The 19035-nt window shown below is 53.0% G+C and overlaps 2 protein-coding genes across 7 annotated transcripts in view; one reads left to right on the top strand and one right to left on the bottom strand.

The window, feature by feature from the left end:
• Nucleotides 1–5961, top strand: part of MYO1H (myosin IH) — a 29085-nt gene extending 23124 nt beyond the window's left edge. For 5 of the 6 annotated variants that reach the window (XM_032127532.1, XM_032127533.1, XM_032127536.1 and 2 more), the window contains 9 exons: nucleotides 25–184; nucleotides 555–638; nucleotides 1094–1187; nucleotides 1720–1775; nucleotides 2240–2375; nucleotides 3096–3163; nucleotides 3661–3758; nucleotides 4687–4786; nucleotides 5352–5961. In XM_032127532.1, the coding sequence (XP_031983423.1) occupies nucleotides 25–184; nucleotides 555–638; nucleotides 1094–1187; nucleotides 1720–1775; nucleotides 2240–2375; nucleotides 3096–3163; nucleotides 3661–3758; nucleotides 4687–4786; nucleotides 5352–5375 (820 nt within the window). In that variant the 3' untranslated portion in view covers nucleotides 5376–5961. Of the gene's footprint in view, nucleotides 1–24; nucleotides 185–554; nucleotides 639–1093; nucleotides 1188–1719; nucleotides 1776–2239; nucleotides 2376–3095; nucleotides 3164–3660; nucleotides 3759–4686; nucleotides 4787–5351 lie in introns of those variants that run through there. The other variant, XR_004243607.1, reaches the window with a different exon arrangement.
• On the bottom strand, nucleotides 5951–18996 carry KCTD10 (potassium channel tetramerization domain containing 10). Its single transcript, XM_032127540.1, has 7 exons — nucleotides 18882–18996; nucleotides 17089–17302; nucleotides 12131–12300; nucleotides 11552–11638; nucleotides 10931–10983; nucleotides 9946–10141; nucleotides 5951–9348 (listed from the first exon to the last, which is right to left on the bottom strand). The coding sequence occupies exons 1-7, from the start codon at nucleotides 18882–18884 to the stop codon at nucleotides 9130–9132; spliced, it is 942 nt and encodes a 313-aa protein (XP_031983431.1). The 5' UTR covers nucleotides 18885–18996; the 3' UTR covers nucleotides 5951–9129.
• Nucleotides 18997–19035: the final 39 nt, after the last annotated feature.

Genomic DNA, 19035 nt, shown 5'->3' with positions numbered 1-19035 from the left:
GAGGTCATGGGATATTTTCTGTAGGTTCATAAACGGCTTCATCAATCGGAAGAAACCCCTTTGCCCAGAGAACAGGGACTTTGTGAGGCTCTCACAGTACTACTACCTGATGAAACTCCGAGACCACCTCCCAAAAAATGTCTTGGATGAGAGCTGGCTCCAGCCTCCCTCCATCCTGGAAGAGGTGAGAGTTTCTGGAGGCTTTGGGAGAGGTGGAGGCGGCTCTTGTTTGGTGGCCATGTGTGTGCACATTGCAGGTGGGAGGAAATGATCTGCTGCTGCTTCATCCTCTGTTCAGAGCCTTTGGAAAAGCCCCAGATCTGCAGTGTTTGGGTGGGAATGGGAGGAATGGCACAGTGGTTGGTGTTTCCAAGAGAAATGAGGAAGTTCCGTGTTGGTTTAAGCAATAGAAAGGGAAAACGCACTGACAGAAAAGTGAACTCATGAACCCTAATAAAGATAAAAATAATCCCACGGTGCTTTAGGCTCATGGCACAGACAGAGCTGTTTGAACAACTTCCCTACTTTATTTTTTCCTGGGTTTTTTCTTGCAGACATCTGAGATGCTCCAGAAAATCTGCAGGAGGAACCTGGTGAGGAAATACTGCCGAGGGCTCACTGCCGAGAGGAAAGTGCAGGTAACAACCTCTGGAATGCAAATGTGGGAGTTCAAACAGTGATCACTGCTCCCTGAGGATCCTCTGGAACACAGGCAGCACCTTCTGATCCTGCTGCTCCAATCAGTCCCTCAGGGATGAGAGCAAAAACTCCTGGAGCCAGGGATTTCCTCCGGTGTCCCTCATAATGGACAGAGCAGACACATGGGGCTTAATTCATGGCATGCAAACTGCTCTCCATGTAATTGGAAAAGACCTATAAATAACAAAAAAAATCAGTAGGATTTTCCCTGCTGCCCCTTCGTGTGGTGTAACACAGGAATAACCCAAAGCTGCCGGCAGGAGCGCAGCACAATTCCAAGATTCCATGAGTTGGGTGGGCAGAAGGATGCTGTGGAGTAGCAGTGTTTGCATTGTCCCTGCTGGTGTTCCCAGTGGAGGAATTCCAGTGTAAAGGCCTTTCCTTCTCCCATCAGCTGCAGCAGAAGGTGGTGACCAGTGCTGTTTTCAGCGGGAAGAAGGAGGGATACCTGGAGAGCCTTGGCCAGCCCTTCCTGGAGACCCGCCTGAGTGAGTTCAGCAAACCCCTGGAGGCCTCAGCCATGTGCTCCTGGCTCAGGAAAGTCCTGCTTGACCAAACAGACTCTTTCCCAAGAGAAATTCCCTCCTGGCAGAGGCAGCATCACCTGCCTTTGGAGTTCCTCCTTCTGTCACATCGAGGACGTGAATGCAGTGATGGATCTGCCTGATTGTTCCCACACTGGGGATACTGGGATCCCTCTGGGACAGAGAGCCATGATCCTAAGCAGAATTCTCTGGGGGCTGGCATGGATCAGGGTTTGAACCAACAGCAGACTCGAGAACAGGCAGAAACTCCCGGTGTGAACTTACTTGTCAGGCAGGAAAAGGCACCAAAATGGGGTTGGGAGCAGCTGGAGGTGACCACTCTCGGTTTGGAAGGGAGCATTCCAAGGGGAAAAGGCCAATTGGGATGAAGACAGCTAAAGCAGCTCCCTGGTGTCCTCTGGGGGGTGGGGAGTATCTGTCTGGGGCTGTGGCTCTGTCACCCACACCCAGTTTCTCTTTCTGGTTTGCTCCTCAGAGGAGAATGACCTAAACCCCAAAGTGCTGCAGCTCATCCGTGGGGAGAACATCAAGGTAAAGGAAGGACAGAACTCTTGGAATTACCTTCACAGAGTCCTGGAGCTGGCTGCTCACACAGGAACTGATGAAGAGCAGTGGAGCCACCATTTCCTTGCTTTTAAATTGGAGACAGGTTTCAAAATATACCTAATTAGAAGTTATTTAAGGTTCCTTTTAATGAAAGCTTAAAGAACATTCCTAACCCTGCCCAGGGCAGGAGCAGAGCTGGAGTGTCCATGCACTTCCCATGGTCATGCCATGGAGGGCACAGGGGCTCCATCATTCCCAGAACAGGATTCTCCCTCCTGAATTTCCCAGGGTAAGGGATGCAGACCCCTGTGAGCTCACAGCTGCTGTGAGCTGGGACCTGCAGCTCCACAGGCAGAGCTGCTCCTCGCTGCTGCCAGTCTGGAAAATCCAAACCCCCGGAGCAGGAGCTTGCAGGAGTGGAAATGCTGATTCCAACTCGTTGTTTTCAGTATGTGACCCCCGTGATAAAATATGACAGGAACGGCTTCAAGGCGCGGGAGCGGCTCCTGGTGCTGACCCAGAGCTCGGCCTACGTGGTGGAGATGGCCAAGATCAAGCAGAAAATCGAGTATTCCACGCTGAAAGGTATCAGTGGGAGTCATTGTCTGAGGCTGGGTGGGACTAGGAGCAACCTGGGCTAGTGGAAGGTGTCCCTGCCCATGGCAGGGGGTGGAATGGGATGGTCCTTAACGTTCCTTCCAACCCAAACCATTCCATGATGGTTCTGTGAGTTGTTGTGGGGCTTCCTGTCCTGCCAGGCATCCTTTAGGAAGGATGAAATTCTGAAGCATTGTCTTGAAAGATATTTGAACGATCTATCCCTCTTTTCCTGGGGGCTGGACAAAGCCTTGAAGGATGATTTTATGAGTAAGAGTTCCTTGAAGTGTTCAAGTGCAGGAGGACATCACTTTCTACTGACATAGAGGGGACAAAAAATAACCCAAAACTTTCCTACGCTGGTTTGTGGGTATTTTTTAATCCTGGCACTGTTGGAAGTACAGTTCAGGAGTAGAATGGATCCTTCTCCCTCTTCTGGAAAGGTTTGGAGCAAACAGCTCGTGCAGGGCTTTAAATCACCCCTGTTGGAATTGGACTATGGACAATGGGTGACATAAAGGGACCCTCAGAAGGTATTTGAAAACTCAGATTAATTAATCAAAGTAGGAGCTTTGTGTGTTTTGCTCTAAGAATGGGAATATTCTTCGCTCTTGGGAAGCACAGAGCCCTCCTTCAGGAATGTGACTGCTCCTGGGGGAAGGAGCTGGGTTTGGGAAGTTTTCCTCTAATTTTGGGGTTCTTTTGAAGGGATCTCCACCAGTAACCTGAGCGATGGCATCGTGGTCATTCATGTTCCCGAGGACAACAAGCAGAAGGTAGGAAATTGGGACACAGCTCCTGTGAGCTGGTGCTTAAAGTGAGGTCATGGGGCTGATGCTCCTGATACCATCCTATAAACTCCTGGAATGACACACAATTCCTGGTTTTAGTAAGTGTGTAATCAGCCAGGCCTTTACATTCTTGCTGTATCAACATGAAAACTTTCACTTGGAATCCCAACCTGTCCAAGAGTTGTGCAGAGCCAGAAGGTTCCCCCTGAGCCTCCTTTTCTCCAGGTTGAGCCCTCCCAGCTCCCTCAGCCCCTCCTGGTGTTGACTGATTCTCCACGCCCTTCTCAGCTCCATCCCCTTCTCTGGACATGCTCCTGCTTTTTCTTAGAACCAATAAATCCTAAATAATCCCTGGAAAAGGTGTTTAAATTGGTCACTTCTGCCCAGCACTCACTGCTCTGGCATTCCAAAGGAGTTTCTCTGCACCATCACGTGCTGGGGTGATGCCAGGTGACTTTATCCCTCTTTTTTTTTGTTTCCAGGGAGATGTGATACTGCAGTGTGAGCACATCTTTGAGACAGTGACCAAGCTCTGCATATTGGCCAACAAGCAAAGCGTGGTTAAAGTGGTGAAGGGAAGGTAAGGAAGGCAGCAAGGTGGATGGGTAGCATCTGTTTTATGGAAAAACCTTTTAGGCCTGGACTAGGTCAAGACTATGGACATCACCCCAGCAGTGCCCAAAGCTGGACACGTCTGGTGCAGCAGCATCTCTGTTTTCGTGACTTCCAGAGGCACAGGGAGAAGAGATGGGATGCACTGGGAGAAAATATATTACAAACCATTCCAACTTTTTTCCCAGGCTAATGAATCCTGCTTCCATGCTGGTTGCACCTTCCTAGGGGTGCTGCTCTGCTCTGAGAGCTGCCCATGCCCCACCTGCCTAAACCCAACTTATTTCTGGGCGATCGTACTTTAAGCCTACTTTTTTTTTTTTCAGTTTTCTGATGTGACCTGGGTGTGAGGTCGTGGCTTTAGTGTTCCACAGGGGATCCCATTAGCCCCAGGAAAGCCAGCTGGGAAGCTGTGGGGTCACCTCAGGACAAATGCTCCTCTCCCAGAAGGATTGAGGACACCCAAAATGTGATTGCAGCATCTTCCCAGTCCCAGCCCCGAGCTCCTGGCAGGTGGATGCAGTCCATGTCTCCAACCTCTCCAGGAATTGGAGCTGGCAGGTGAAACCTGCACTTCTGCTCCAGTTTTGCAGCCTGGCCTTTGCGTTTCAGCTCTAATTAGATTTGGTGTGCTCAGTGCTTTCCTCTAGGTCAGATCTGCTTAGCTTCCAGTGCTTAATTGCACCAGGAACACTCAAAAGCCTGGGCTGGGCAGGCTTGTTCCATTCATCGACCCCTTTGGCTTGCTGGGATAATGCAATTGTTTAGGAAATTCACCTAAGCTGGAGGCTCTGATCTGCTCTTCTAATGAGATTTACCCAGGGAACAGAAATAAAGGGGGTTTAGAGCAAAGTCTCTTGTGGGGAGAGCTCTCCAGGGGCATTCTGTGCTTCCAGCCTCCGGTTCCGCGTCGGCTCTGGGAAGGAGGCGACCATGGTGTTCACGGTGGGGCCGGAGCCTCAGGTCTTCAAGGACAAAACTGGACAGCTCACAGTGGTAAGGCCTCACCTGAGCTCAGGAGCTGCTTCTTCCTTTGGATCTCCACCTGCAGAGAGCACAGCTCCCCCTTCCTGGGAGTCCAGGAGGGACTGAGTCCCCTCCCAAAGCAGACCACCCCATCAGTGTCACCTGCATGAGGGCTGGGGTGTCCCAGCTCGGTGCTGCAGCTCCAGGGATTGTGCAGGAATTGTCCCAGGGATGAGGGAGCAAGGCTGGCTCCTGGTGTGGGCACTTAGAAAATTTGGCCTGACCCAAACTCAACATACATCTGCAAAATGAGGCCTCAGGTGATGTTTTCCACCTCTTGCTGCCTCCCTCGACCAAGTTATGCCTGAAATGGGTTGGGGGATGGAGGGAAGGCACTTCTTGTCAGCCCAGCAGGTCCTCTGAGGAGCTGACAGGTCCAAGGAAGAATTCCAGGTGGAGTTTTCCATCCTGCAGGCTGGAGATGGAGGGAATTGTCTCTGTGTACCAATGGGCAAAGAGAAATTCCACCACCACCTCTTTTCCCAGGCACCCTGAGGATTCCTGATTTAATGGCTCCTTCCTCTTTTCCTCCCAGGTGTCAACCCCGAGAAAGTCTTGATGAGAACCAGTTCCTGTTCCCAGTCCCTGCCTTGGCTGGGAGCAGAAAGGAGCCTGCAGGATGAGACCAGCCCTCACATCTCCCCTGGAATCTTTGATGCTACAGGGCTGCTGTGATTTGAGAGTTTGTTTGCATCTTTTAGGCTCTTTTTTTATAGCTTATAACAATTCAGCTCTAGATAAATAAATTCCCTGATGTTGCTGGAACATTCCCAGAAGGAGATGCTCATTACATGGCCACAGGGAGATTTATCCCCAAAGTTCCAAGGTAAAATCTCCATCTCTGAGAGGTCAGGAAGGATTAGGACAGAAGCCAAAAGGCTTCTCAAGCTGTACTTTGAGTCACTACTCAGGAGCACTGCAAAAAGTGCAGATCAGTGTTAACCCTGGTGTAAAAACACCTTTTCTCAAGGCAGACTGACCAGAGAGAATCCCAAAAGCTCCCCACAGGGGGGGCTGGGAGGTCAAACTGACATTAATTAGGATGGAGATCTGATATTTCATCCCAAAAGTTCCTCCAGCCCCACAGCCCACAAGGACATGGAGCTTCAAGCAAGTAATAAAGCGACTCGCATGTAAATATGAAATATCTTCTAATTTACTGTGTTATATTAAAAAACCAAAAGTACATATTGCAAACATCAACCATACACTGAAATCCAGCTGAAGCTTGTTCTGTGCAGAAGTCTGGACAGGTGGGAATGATTGTACAGAACAGGAATTTGCTGTTGTCCATGAAACAATTCCATTAAGACCGAAAGGTTCTACCTACACTTTGCTCTAAGGTAGGATGGGAGCTTGGAGCCTTCCCCAGGTGCTGGGGCTCAGGGGATCCAAACCTGCCTTGGGGAAGTGCAGGAGCAGCTGCTTTGGTGCTACAGGGACAGAGGTGGGAAGGGGTCACCAGGGCTGGTCCCTGTCCCCTCCTCGTGCAGCCCCACCCGTGTCAGGAGCTGGGAGGGGACAAAATCCCCTTCCCCAGGGGGACTTTCCTCAGCTCCCCTGGGCTGTGCTGTCACTGCTGGTGCTGGAGAATGGAAGCAGCCAGCTCTGCTCTCCCTGGCACTGGGAGGCAGGGAAGGATAATCTGAAGAGCTGCTTGTGCCCAGGACACCTGCGCTGAGCCCCAGCTGCACCTGAGAGCTCAGAGCAAAACCACTTAAGGGTAACGAGGCTCAGGACTGAGAGCATTTGTGCAAGGGCAGGGCCAGGGTGTGCCCAGAGCAAGGACAGGGGCAGCAGGTAAAGGACAGTCCCCAGGACAGCACAGTGGCTGCTGTGCTGCACCACTCCAGCACCCAGAGGGTGAGCTCAGGAGTGAGTTAAGGCAGAGTCTGCCCACAAACACAGTAACAGAACTGAAATTGAAACTCTCCTGGAGTGACTTTGCTAAACCAACAGCTCTACAAAGATTAAAAACAGCCCTCCCCTGGTTTTTAAGAAGTGAGTTTGCATAACCTGAAAAGGAAAAGCCTGAAGCCAGTTAAGGATCTATTTACAGAGAAGTTAATCACGTAGCTGTGATCTGTCAGGTGCTTAGTACTGGTGTCACCTCCTGGGGCTGAAGCTGCTCTGCCCCCCTGGAGTGGGGCCTCCAGGTAGGTCAGCACAGCCAGGGATGAGCTGCCCTGAGCCTGCTGGAGAGCAGCTCCCAGCTGGAGTGAGCAGGGTTTGCTGCAGGACTGGTGCTGGTCCCTGTTCACCCTCTGCTGACACACAGCCTCCACCCCCAGCAGGGCTGTTCCAGATGCTGAGATGCCCAGTAACAGCCCAGTAATCACCAGTAAGTGTCAAAGTACACAGTGCTGGAGAAACAGCAATCCAGGACTTCCCTGCCTCGCCCCCAGCTTATCCCAGCCCTGAGGGGAGAGGAGAGAGGCACTGGCTCCTTCCCCTTCTGCACTGCTCCAGCCCCAGAGGGTGCTGCAAACAGGTACTGTACAACTCAAACTGGAAGCCCTGAGGTGTCAGGACAGAGCTGCAGCTGCTGAACCTCAGGGGATCTGTGGAGCTCTCAGTGAACAATCGGCAGCTGCAGGAGAAAGAGGAGAGGGGACAGGTACAACACCCCCACCTGCCACAGCCACCAGCTGCCTGCAAGGTGGAGAAGTCTTTGGTTACTAGAAAGATGGCCTCGGACTAACTTTGAAATCTTTTGAGCTTTACTTGATGATCCAAAACTGCACAGCCACTTCGTGGTGTTTTTCAGCCTCTACCACTGAGCTCTGTGGAGCTGGGGTGTAAATGCCCTGTGGAACAGACCAACGTGGCTGGTGCTGCTGCAGCACCTTTGGTTTTCACACTGTTCCCACATCCTTAGCAGCCCTGAGCCAGGAGCAGGGATCCTTGGAGCAGGAACACAGAGCTGTTGCTCCAGAGGAGCCTGGCTGTTAAAGCCAGTGTGAAATGTTCCAGAGAAAGTGTCAAAAGAAACTCTAGCCCAGGGCAGAGTGCTCCGGTGTCACCCACAGTGCTGCTGCAGTGCAAGTCTAACACTTCCTACCTCGGGTTTCTGTCCCCCCCAGGACTGGTGACCTGAACTGGCACAGCTGTGGCTCTGCTCCCAGCCCTATGGAATGACACCCCACCTCCCTATGGAATGACACCCCACCTCCCACCAGCGCTGTCACTTGACTCCACGACAGGCAACAGGAGACGAGGAGGTAGATAAAATATTCATGGACAAGAGGAAAGCACTCGAAGAAAAGCACAGTGCAGTGGCCTTCTCCGTGCTCTGCCCTTCCACACACACAGCTGCCATGACTGGGAAGACTTGGAATACCCTCAGGAGGAAGTCAAACAGGGAATATCTGCCTCTGGGTTGCTGCCTGCTTCTCCTTCCCCTCGCTCAGAGCAAGGCAACGCTCCTGGATCAGTTCCAGAAGGGAACCAGGGCTGCTGCCCCCCACCAAGAACCCCCTGCATAGGGGGGGATTGAACCTGCAGTGACTCCTGCTGCCTGGGAGCTGCTGGAAACCAACCCCACAGCTGAGATCCAGGCTCAGACAGAAGCTCTAAGCACTGACCAGTACCAACATCATTCCCAGGGAAAGCAACCGTGGACAATTTGCTCCTGATCCTCCTCCTTTGGGAGGAATTTTAACCTTGAACCGTAGGGATAAAGCAGGGATGGGTGTCCCCAGCACAGTGCTGCAGAAGCTCCACTGAACCCTTGGAGGAGCAGATCCTGAGAGCTGTGGGAGCCCAAGGGCACAGCCCCTGCTCCCTCCCACTGCTCTGAGGGGTCCCTCTGCCCCCAGCACTCCAGGAATCTCATCAGCCTGTGCCATTTGTCCTTTGGGGAGTCACCCCCAGCACTCCCGAGCTCTCTCCCAGGAGCCAGGGAGCTGTGCAGCAGCTCTGGGTCCAGATCCCTGCCTTTCCCCCCGCCCCAGGAGGGTCACGGAGTGCCTGGAGGGAAGGAGGGTGGCTGGCTGAGCTTTTGTTTGTTGTTTTGGATTTAAAGTGCAGGATCATTACCAAAGCCTCAGGAAGCCAGTCCTCCTCCTCTCCAGCACAAAACAGCAACGACAAGAGTGCTAAAAATTCCGGGCATTTCTCCAGCTGCTCAACAGGCCCTTCCAGGCTGCCCAGTAACCTCATTGATCCTCGCCCTACAACTACCGCATTTAAATACCCCAAATAACCTAGAGTTTGTTACAAATCACAATTTACAGACTGTGCTGGACAGGAGTTGCACTGCCTGGTCCTGCTGCAGGGCAGCCCCTTCCCCAGAGCTGCAGGGGTCCCCAGGCTCACTGGTGCAGGTGGGCCCTGTCATCGGGGCGCTTGATGTGGATCCTTCGCACGCGCTCGATGCGCTCCCGCTCCTCGTCCTCCTCCAGGTGGTGGGAGCGCCCTGCAGCCCCTCCCGTGGCTTCCAGGAGGGCATTGTCCGGCCCCCTCCCATCCTGGGATTCATACAGCAGAATGTTCAGGGTCTCCTCGTAAATTCGGGCTTCTGGGAACTCCACCTGGCAGGCAGGGAAGAGAAGGTCACTCGCTGCAGGCACCAGGTTACCTCGGTTTGGGTTCCTGGAACCTGCTGTTACCATTTCTTAATTGCACCCCAGCCACAGAAATCCTTTCAGGCACAACCCTTTCTGTTCCATTAATTGTTTCCAGCTTTTGAGACCAACAAGTTTGGTTTTTACCAGAATCAGGCAGAGCTCTCCTGGGAAAGGGAAGGATACAGGGAAGGTGCCATTGCTGGATCCCTCCTTACATGGGGCTGTGTAGAACCAGGGAATGGTTTGGGTTGGGAGAGACCTTAAAAGATCATTTAGTTGCAACCCCCAAACCCAAACATGGTTAAATGCACGAGTTTATCTGAAGATAGAGCTCGGCTGAACATTATGGAATACCACAGTGCTTAATGGAATACCACAGTGCTTAATGGAATATCCCAACTGCCCTGAGCAGGCAGCTCCTGCTCCACCCCCAGGATGAGCTCCAGGTGCTGCCCCACTCTCAATGCATTGATTATCCTCCAGAAGTGCTGAACAATGACAAAGTGCCAGCCTGTTCAGCTGTCAGGGTGCCAGGCTGGAGCATTCCCAGTTTTCCTGTACCTTGGTCTGCTTTTTCTCGGTGGCATAAACGATGGAGGTGCAGCAGACCTCGGCGATCTTGCGGCCCTGCCCGTAGAAGGACCAGCAGCAGATCTCATCCCCAATGACATCCTTGATGAAGAGCACCCTCCCATTGAACCTCAGGGACAGCTTGTCAAAGAGCTCGATGTTCTTCAGCATGTTGTCATCGGAGTTGCTGTGGGATGGAGGCAGCAGCAGGAATTTACAGAGCACATGGGAAGAGTGGGAGCAGTGAGCACTGAGAGCCCTGAACACCCAGATTGCTGTGTCATGGAATCCCAGGATGGTTTGGGTTGGAGGGATCTCAAAGCCCATCCAGTGCCACCCTGTACCATGGGCAGGAGCACCTTGCAGTAGCCCAGGTTGCTCCAAGCCCCATCCAACCTGGCCTTGGACACTTCCAGGGAAGGGGGAAAGCCAAGAAATTAATTCTTATTATTTCACTACTAAAGGCAGGAAAACCTGAAGCAGCAGCAATACAGCAGCAACAGCCCCGTGAACGACTGCCCAAGGCCATTTCACCTGGGGAGCAAAATCCTATCAGCCAAATCAAACCAAATTCCTGAGCTCAGCACCAGCTGGATGGGCACTGTTATGGCATGAAATTTATAAGAGAATAAGGGAAAGGAGACAAGGCTACCCCAGCTTGATGATTTCAGCACTCACTGAGCTCCCTGTTCAACTGCCACACTGCAATCCACGGGAATGCAGACAGCACTTGGCCAGGAGCCTCTGCCAGCTGCACCTAAGGATTAGAGGAACTCCTCTGGCACAGAAATAGCACAGGCTCATCATTCCATTGATGGCAGCAGACTCCCTTCTGACTCCAGTTTGAAATTAATTGGGAAAAAATGGAGTGCCTGCCAACACCAATCAGTCATTTGGGTCTGGGAGAAGAAAAAGAACACTCTTATGGATTTTAATCTATTAAAAACTTCCAACAATTCCAGCTGAAGTCACTTACCTGGTGTAGGAATATTTGTTGTTGCTTCTGTTATAGAGCAGCTTCACTGCTGGCTGTAAGAAACAAAGCACAGATGAGGGAGCACAGCCAGAGCTGGAATCTCAGCTCAGCCCAAGGCCCCACAGAGAAGCTGCAATGACAAATTCCCAGTGGGATTTTGGTGGCCTTACTGCTGTTGCTGCATACCTGTGATGCACAGGTTGGCAACGGGGCTGCAATCCCTCCTGACCCCTTCTGGGACTGGATCCTCACCTATTCTTATCTTCCCTCTATCTTATCAGCACCCCCTGCCATGGGCAGGGACACCTTCCACTAGCCCAGGTTGCTCCAACCTGGCCTTGGACACTTCCAGGGATAGGGCAGCCACAGCTCTGGGAAATCTGTGCCAGGGCATCCCCACCCTCACAGGGAAGGGTTTTTTCCTAATATCCCATCTAACCCTGCCCTCCTTCAGCTTAAAGGCATCACCCCTTATCCTGTCACTCCATCCCTTGTCCACCTCTCCAGCTCTCTTGAAATCCCTTCAGGCACTGGAAGGAGCTCTGAGGTCTCCCCAAAGCCTTCTCCTCTCCAGGCTGGACACCCCCAGCTCTCCCCACAGCACATCCCAGGCTCTCTCACCTTGTTGGAGGTTGCAATCAGCTTCTGCTCCTCCTTGGAGGAGGTGATCACCGGGACCTTGCAGAAGGGCTCGTACGCATCCTTGTTCTGTGGGAGCAAGAACCAAACAGCACCTGAGTGACAACAGATCCCAGGGCACACCCACATTTCCTGGGAATGATCTGTGCTGAGGGGTCAGTGTCCAGTCTGTCCCAGTGGTGGTTTCTGGGCCATGCCTGGCCAGGCACCATTCTTCTGGGAGCACCTGAGGTATCCATTCCTGCTCTCCACCACTGAATGTCCTGTGCCCAGTTAAGCAGCAGGATCTGGAATGGGGCTTCTCTCAGAGAGGACACCAGTGACAGTGGCATCAAACCCAAGATGGGAACCTCAGAGCATAACAAAGAACACAACAAGACTCCCAGCAGCTCTGGGAAGAAGCTGGTTTCCCTGGATGTGACCACACTCCAGCAGATGGCAACACGAGCTATTCCAATTTCCATCCCGGCCTCCAAAATCACCACGTGAAGACCAGGAGAAAATCCAGCTCTGCCCAGATCATGCTGCCCACCCCCAGCAGCCCCTGAGCCCTGTGCCCACCTGCAGGGCTGCCTGGCACTCGTCTGCCAGCCCCTGCACCAGGTAGTACTTGGCCTCAGCCAGCAGCTCCTCGATCTCGCGGCGGCTCTCCGGGAGCGGCACGGCGCCGTCCCGCAGGTAGTTCAGGATTGTCCCAAAGTGCTTCCCACAGCGGTCGATCAGGATCCAGCCTGGGGACACAGGAAGGCCACGGTAAGGACAAGCTGAGATGAACGTGGCAAAAGGCCTCGAGAGAGCAAACTGCTGGGAGGACAGGATGGAACTGGGAGCGTGAGGATGGAACGGGGAATGTGAGCGGAGGGTGCGGCAGAGCCCCAGCCCTGGAGCTCAGGATTGCAGCAGGAAGAAAATCATGGAAAGGTTTGGGTTGGAAGGGAACTTAAAGGTCATACAGTCTCACCCCTGCCATGGGCAGGGACACCTTCCACTAGCCCAAGTTGCTGCAAGCCCTGTGCAACCTGGCCTGGGACACTTCCAGGGATGGGGCAGCCACAGCTCCTCTGGGCACCCTGTGCCAGGGCCTCACCTCCCTCACAGGAAGAATTCCTTCCCAATATCCCATCCATCCCTGCCCTCTGGCAGTGGGCAGCCACTTCCCCTTGTCTTGTCCCTCCATGCCTTTGTCCAAAGTCCCTCTCCAGCTCTCCTGGAATCTCTAAGAGCTCCAAGGTCTCCCTGGAGCTTTCTCTTCTCCAGGGAAGGAAAGAGTTACAACCAAAGCACCTTTGGGTGCAGCATCCACATTTCACCTCTCTCTGCTGGAATCAGGCTGGACCCTGGAAAAGCCAGGCAGTGCTGAGGCTGGAGATTCCCTGAGTGAACAGATGGCCACTCTCACAGGCTGAGGCTCAGGAATGCAGCGAGGAAACGCTTGTGGGGAAGGAGTCATATTTTGGACAAATAAGGAAAGTAGGTTAAAGCAGCCCCTGTGTGTTCTGCATGAATGGAATTATGAGGAAAGTCTGAACATTTGGTTCAATGTGGAAAGGGAACATGGCCCTTTCTGAGGGAAAAGGAGACACTGTGGAGCAGTTCACTCCAGGCTTCCCAGCTCCCTCATTCCTGCTGTCCACAGACAACACAATGTGTGCTCCAAGTGTGATTTTACAGGCTGGAACAACAAACTGGAGACAGAACTAGAGACAGAAATCATGGAACAAAGGACTGATCCAGGCTAATGGCTAATCCAACTAGAGCAGAAAGAAGCCCATTTGGCAATGCAGAGTATGGAAAGCAAGAAATCCCATTTAAGTGGGAGATTTAGTGGAAGGTGTCTCTGCCCGTGGCAGGGGGTGGAACAAGGTGAGCTTTAAAGTCCTTTCCAACCCAAGCCATCCATATTCCACAAAGGCAGCTGCTTCCCAAGCTCACTGGAGCACACAGGCAGGTAAAAGGCCAGCTGAGAGCAGAATTGCCATCCCCAAACTCCTCTGTTCTCCTCTGTAATTCCTTGTAGGCTGCAAAAATCTGCTGCAACTTCATGTTTACAGATGGTGAAACTGCAGCAGAATGGCTCATTTTCATGTGGGGATGAGAAAACACTTCCAGTAGCGTTGCAAAATCTGAGTGACCACTAGAAGAGCTTTAAAAACCCTTCTGTTCCCCCCAAACAGCCCAAAGGAGATGAGTCACAGGGAAGTGACCCCGCTGCCACTCGGCCACAGCAGAGCCAACAAGTGGGCTGAAGCCTTTTAGAGCTATATTTTAATTGCAGTGTTCCAAAAACATCCTGTGACCCGTTTAGGAAGGGACACAGAATCCATGAGCTGTGTGGAACATAGAATCATGGAATGGTTTGGGTTGGAAGGGAATTTAAAGTTTATCCAATTTCAACCCCCTGCCAATGACAATGACACCTTCCACTGTCCCAGGTTGCTCCAAGCTCTGTCCCACCTGGCCTTGGACACTTCCAAGGATGGGGCACCCACAGCTTCTCTGGGAATTCCATCTCAGCCCCTCACAGTGAAGGATTTCTTTCCAATATCCCACCTAACCCTGTCCTCTGGCAATTTGAAGCCAGCCCCACTTGTCCTGTCACTCCAGGCCCTTGCAAATAGTCCTTTCCCATCTTTCTGTCAGCTCCTTCAGGCCCTGGAAGCCACACTTGTGTCACCCCAGAGCCTTCCCTTCTCCAGGCTGAACAATCCCAGTTCTCCCAGCAGAGCTGCTCCATCCCTCTGATCCTCCTGGTGCCTTCTCTGGACTCTCTCCAGCAGCTCCACGTCCGTCCCGTGCTGGGCCCCAGGGCTGAAGGCAGCTCTGCAGGTGGGGTCTCACCTGGGCAGCAGGGCAGAACCCCCCCCTTCCCCTCACTGCCTTTGTCCATGGACACATCAGACCTTTAGGAAATTCATCTTTGTCTTACAGGAATTCTCCGGGAAAGGATCCAAACCATCCAGCTAAACCAGACAACATTTTCCAGCCAAGCCCTGGCAGGTGAAACAGGAGCCTGACACTGGACACTGCCTGAGGTGCCACTCTCTTATCAGCAGCTGGACCAGGAACAGCTTCCCCACCAACAGCAGCAGGGAGTCAGAGGAAAAAAAAGGATTGGAACCAGGTGGATGCACCTGGAAAACTCACATCCTTCTCCCTGCTCATTACCATCCAAAGGAAATGTTCCAAATACACCGATTTGCTACAGTTCATCAATAATTTGTAAGATGCAAACAATCATCTGCCACAGCCAGAGAAGCCCAGACTTTTCTCCTCCAGCCCGAGGAGCAGCAGGTTGGAATTGTTCAGCTGGAAGGAGGAGCTGGGGCTGGGATGTGAATCTCAGACACAGAGCAGGACCCAGTGTGCCACATTCCAGACTGGTTAAACCTCACTCCTTCCAGTTGCTCCCCAAGCCTGGCTTCTTTTCCTACGAAACATTTCGTTTGGAGCCAGGTTTTGGGTGTGACCAATTTGGAGGATTTTGAAGAATTCCAGATAAAAAGTGTTTCCTTTAGCTGCCCCAGTGCTATTGTCCCAATTTCCAGGCAAGGGGAGATAAAGCAAGAACTGCTGCACTGGGAGTGTCTGTGTTACAACACACAGGAAGTATCAAATTCCTACTAAAACACAAACTGGTTCCATGGAACAATCCCACACAGACACTGTGGGAGTCACAGCAAAATAAACTTGTGATCTTACATCCCAAACATGGTATTCTAGCAGGAGAAGCTCCAGCTATGCTCAGATTTGAGGTGCAAACACCACCTGCACTTCCAGGGCCTCGGAGCCCTGGGAATAGGATGTACCTGGAGCTGCCCAGGACATTGGGATCACACCAGGGTGGGCTTCCAAAATGAATTTGGAATTTCCGATCCACTTCCAACCATGGGAAGTCTGGAATTATCGAATTTACTGAAGCAGCTTCAGGGAGGGACAGGAAGATCCTGGTGGAGTTACCTCAAGTTTAGCAAAGGGAGAGGGTTCACATCATTTCTACCCCTCCAGTGTTCCCAGTTGTTGATTCCCATTTGACAGGTTTTTTTTCCCAAATTTGACCCACAGACTGACTTTTTTTATGCAACCTCCATGGTCTGTATCCAGGATAAGCATCCCTTTGATCCAGAGCCCCAAAGCACAGCCCCCACATTCCCACTTTATCCTGGCCTGGGATAACACCTGGAACAACACAGCTTTGTTTTCCCCAGCTGAAATACGAAGACTTCTGGCTAAACCAGGAATATTCAGCAAATCAGGCTGTATTTTTACATTTTTTCCTTCAAATCCACTCCCTCTTATCTCAGGAAAGCTTATCACAAGAGCCCTATAAACCTCTAAATAGACTCTTTTGAAACACTCAAAACTCACTCCAACCCACCTCACCCTGTACTATATTTCCTCTATTTTCAGCAAATTCAAACAAAAGTTTCAAATTGTAATTAACTAATCCCAAGAGAGGTGTTTGAACCTCCAGGCTCAGCTTTGCAGAGGCTGTGGTTAAAGACAAAAGTCTTTAAATACTGTTATGGGTAAAACATCAGCGTGAAGATAAAGCTGAGCTTCCAATTAAACTCTGGCACGCCCACAACGTGGGAACGTGGAGATAAAGTTCCAAGTTTTCTGAAAATTCTGCAACTGGTTCTGTTTTAGGGAAGTCAGCTGTCAATAGTCCCCCAAGAAAATGGTTTCATTTTAAAAAAATCAGCTTTCAGCTCATAAATACCCATGTTCAGAGCATGTTTTGTGTTTTATTTATAACCAAGGAGACAAGAAGAGGGAATGGCATTCTGAGCTTCAAATAGAACACACAAGTCCCAGCTCACGGATTCCTAATCACTATCCCCACCTTTTTCCACGGCTTTAGAGCTTTAGAGTCAGTATTCTGAAAGGAAAAGATGCTCCAGGTGCTCCTGGCAGGAGCTTTGGCACTTCTTAGTGTCCTTCTGCTGTTCAGGCAACTACTCAGATCATCCTTGTCTTTTTTTCCACGTTTTTCTAAGCTGTATAATCCTGGAATCATGGAACCACAGCACGGTTTGGGTTGGGAGGGACCTTGAAGATTGTTTAGTCCATGGGCAGGGACATCTTCCACCATCCCAGGTTGCTCCAAGCCCCATCCAAGCTGGCCTTGGACACTTCCAGGGATGGGGCAGCCACAGCTCCTGTGGGCCTCAGCACCCTCACAGGGAAAGATTTCTTCCCAATATCTAATCCAATTCTCTGGCAGTGGGAAGCCATCCCCTCTTGTCCTGCCACTCCAGGCCCTTATAAATATTCTCTCTCTGTTGCTCTTGTAGCTCCTTCAGGCACTGGAAGGCCACATTTAGGTCACCCCAAAGCCACCTCTTCTCCAGGCTGAACAATCCCAACTCTCCCAACCTTTCCTTACAGGACAGACCCTCCATCCCTCCCAACCTCTCTCCAGGCCTACAAACAGCAGTTCCTCTGACTTTCCCACAACCCCTCTGCCTTCCCCTGCCGAGGAAGGACGCGGAGGACGCCGGGAGCATCCCGATCCTTACCTTCGCTGTCCGTGAGCACTTCCATGCGCCCGCTGAACATGGCCTTGAGCATGGTGTCCTGCTTGGTGAGGGTCTGCATGGTGGTGTAGTACAGGGCCCCCCCCACGTTCAGCTTCACGTACTTGGAGCTGGGGCTGCTCCCCTTGAAGGACGTCGTGCGCGTCGCGGCCGCCGGCACTGCTGAGCTCACCACGCTCTCTCCCGACATCTCTTCCTACAAGGAAAGAGTTCCCAGTTCAAGGGAGCAGCTCCCAGCTCGAGGGAGCAGCGCCCAGCTCGAGGGAGCAGCTCCCAGCTCGAGGGAGCAGCTCCCACCCTGGCAGTGTGACACCCGACCCTGTTGGTGTTTCACACCTCGGCTCCTCCCGGGGCTCTCTGTGAAGTTCTCAAGTGTTTTCAACGTGTCACTGTCAGGAACTGAAGGACATTCATGGACTCAGCCCCATTTTTTTTTTTTTTCCCAGGGAAAAACCCTGGGAATGCTGAGCTGGGTTTTGCACTGCAAAGCCAACGCTTCCCCACAACAACTGCTTTCATTCCTTACACAACTCCGACAGCTTAAGATCTTACTCCATCAATAATCTGGGATGGAATTGGGCAATTCCCAACACACACAAGTGGAGCAGATGATTCCCGTGGGTCCAAATGCAAAAACCAACAGATTCCCAAGTGCTAAAATGCAGAATATCCACAGGTTTTCACGGCTTTTTCCCTTAGAGCACACACGAGCTTCCACTGCTCTTCCCTGCCCTCCCACACTGCTCAGAGCACCAAAATCCCCGCGGACAGAGCGGCCTCCAGCCACATTCCGTCACCGAGGTCACACTGGCACAGGCACACGTTGGCTCAGCACCACAAATGCCCCTGGAGCCGCTAAATCCTTAATCACTGGGAGCCTCCGTGGTTCTGTTTTCCCTCAGGATGGGAAAGGGTGGGATAATTAACACCCTTCACCCCTGCTTCTCCAGCTCCCACGGCTCCGGGAGGAGCTGAACTGAAGGATTTTTCCTCCACTGCCACGAAACTCAAAAGCGTCACATGGCAAATCCCAATGGAGCCGGAGTTGTGGGGCACAGGGGGAGGGAGCAGGAGGGGCAGGGATGGCCTGGGGGCTCTCTGGGATGCACAGGCAGCAACCTCAGCTCGTGTCCCAGCTCCCTCCAGCACCTGAACACCCCAGTTTGGGCAGGAATGGGCCCGGGGTCCCAGAGGGGATCGATCCTGCACTGCAGCGCGACCCCGCACCCCAAATCCCAGCCCTGCCCTGCCCTCCCCAAACCACCAGCCCCAGGCCAAGGGGCACGCTGGGGACCGGACATATGCAAACCGGACCATGGCCACCCCCGACTCCCAGGGGCCAGAGTGGCCCCGGGACCCCTCTCTGAGCGCCCCAATCTCTGGGGACTGACGCTCCTCAACACCCGCACCGCTCTCGGGGGCCGGACCCCCAAATCCTCAGCCCAACCCCTCCGCAGGGCAGCGGCCCCCGCACACACTCCCCGGCCCCTCCGCCTCCTTCAGCCCCACTCCCACGGCCCAAAGCCCCCCCTGAGCCCCCAACCCAGAGTCCACCAGCGCTCCCGACGCCCGGAGCCCCCTCTGCGCCCCCTCAGCTTCCCCTGCACCGCTAAGGCCCGGAGCTCCCCAGCCCCTCTCAGCTTCCCCTCCCCATTCCCCCGGCCCTCCTCAGCCCCCCGCCCCTCCAGCCCCTCCTTCCCCGCGGGGGCCGGAGCCCACCGCCGCCCCCCCCAGGCCCGTCCCCTTTGCCCCCGATCCCCGTTTTGCCCCCTCACCATGAACGGCGCCGCAGCCCCTCGGACCGAGCGAGCGGGAGCGCCGGGCGGGGAACTTCCGCCCCTCGCCTCGCTTCCGGCCCCGCCCGGGTGCGCCCCCAAACCCGTCCGATGGCCCGCGGGGCCCCCCAGCCGCTGCCGCGCTGCGCTGCCG

The sequence above is a fragment of the Corvus moneduloides genome, chromosome 18 (genome assembly GCF_009650955.1).
Source record: "Corvus moneduloides isolate bCorMon1 chromosome 18, bCorMon1.pri, whole genome shotgun sequence".
In the NCBI taxonomy this organism is placed as follows: domain Eukaryota; kingdom Metazoa; phylum Chordata; class Aves; order Passeriformes; family Corvidae; genus Corvus; species Corvus moneduloides.
The sequence above is the reverse complement of the archived record's forward strand: the minus strand, read 5'-3'. Positions and strand labels throughout refer to the sequence as shown.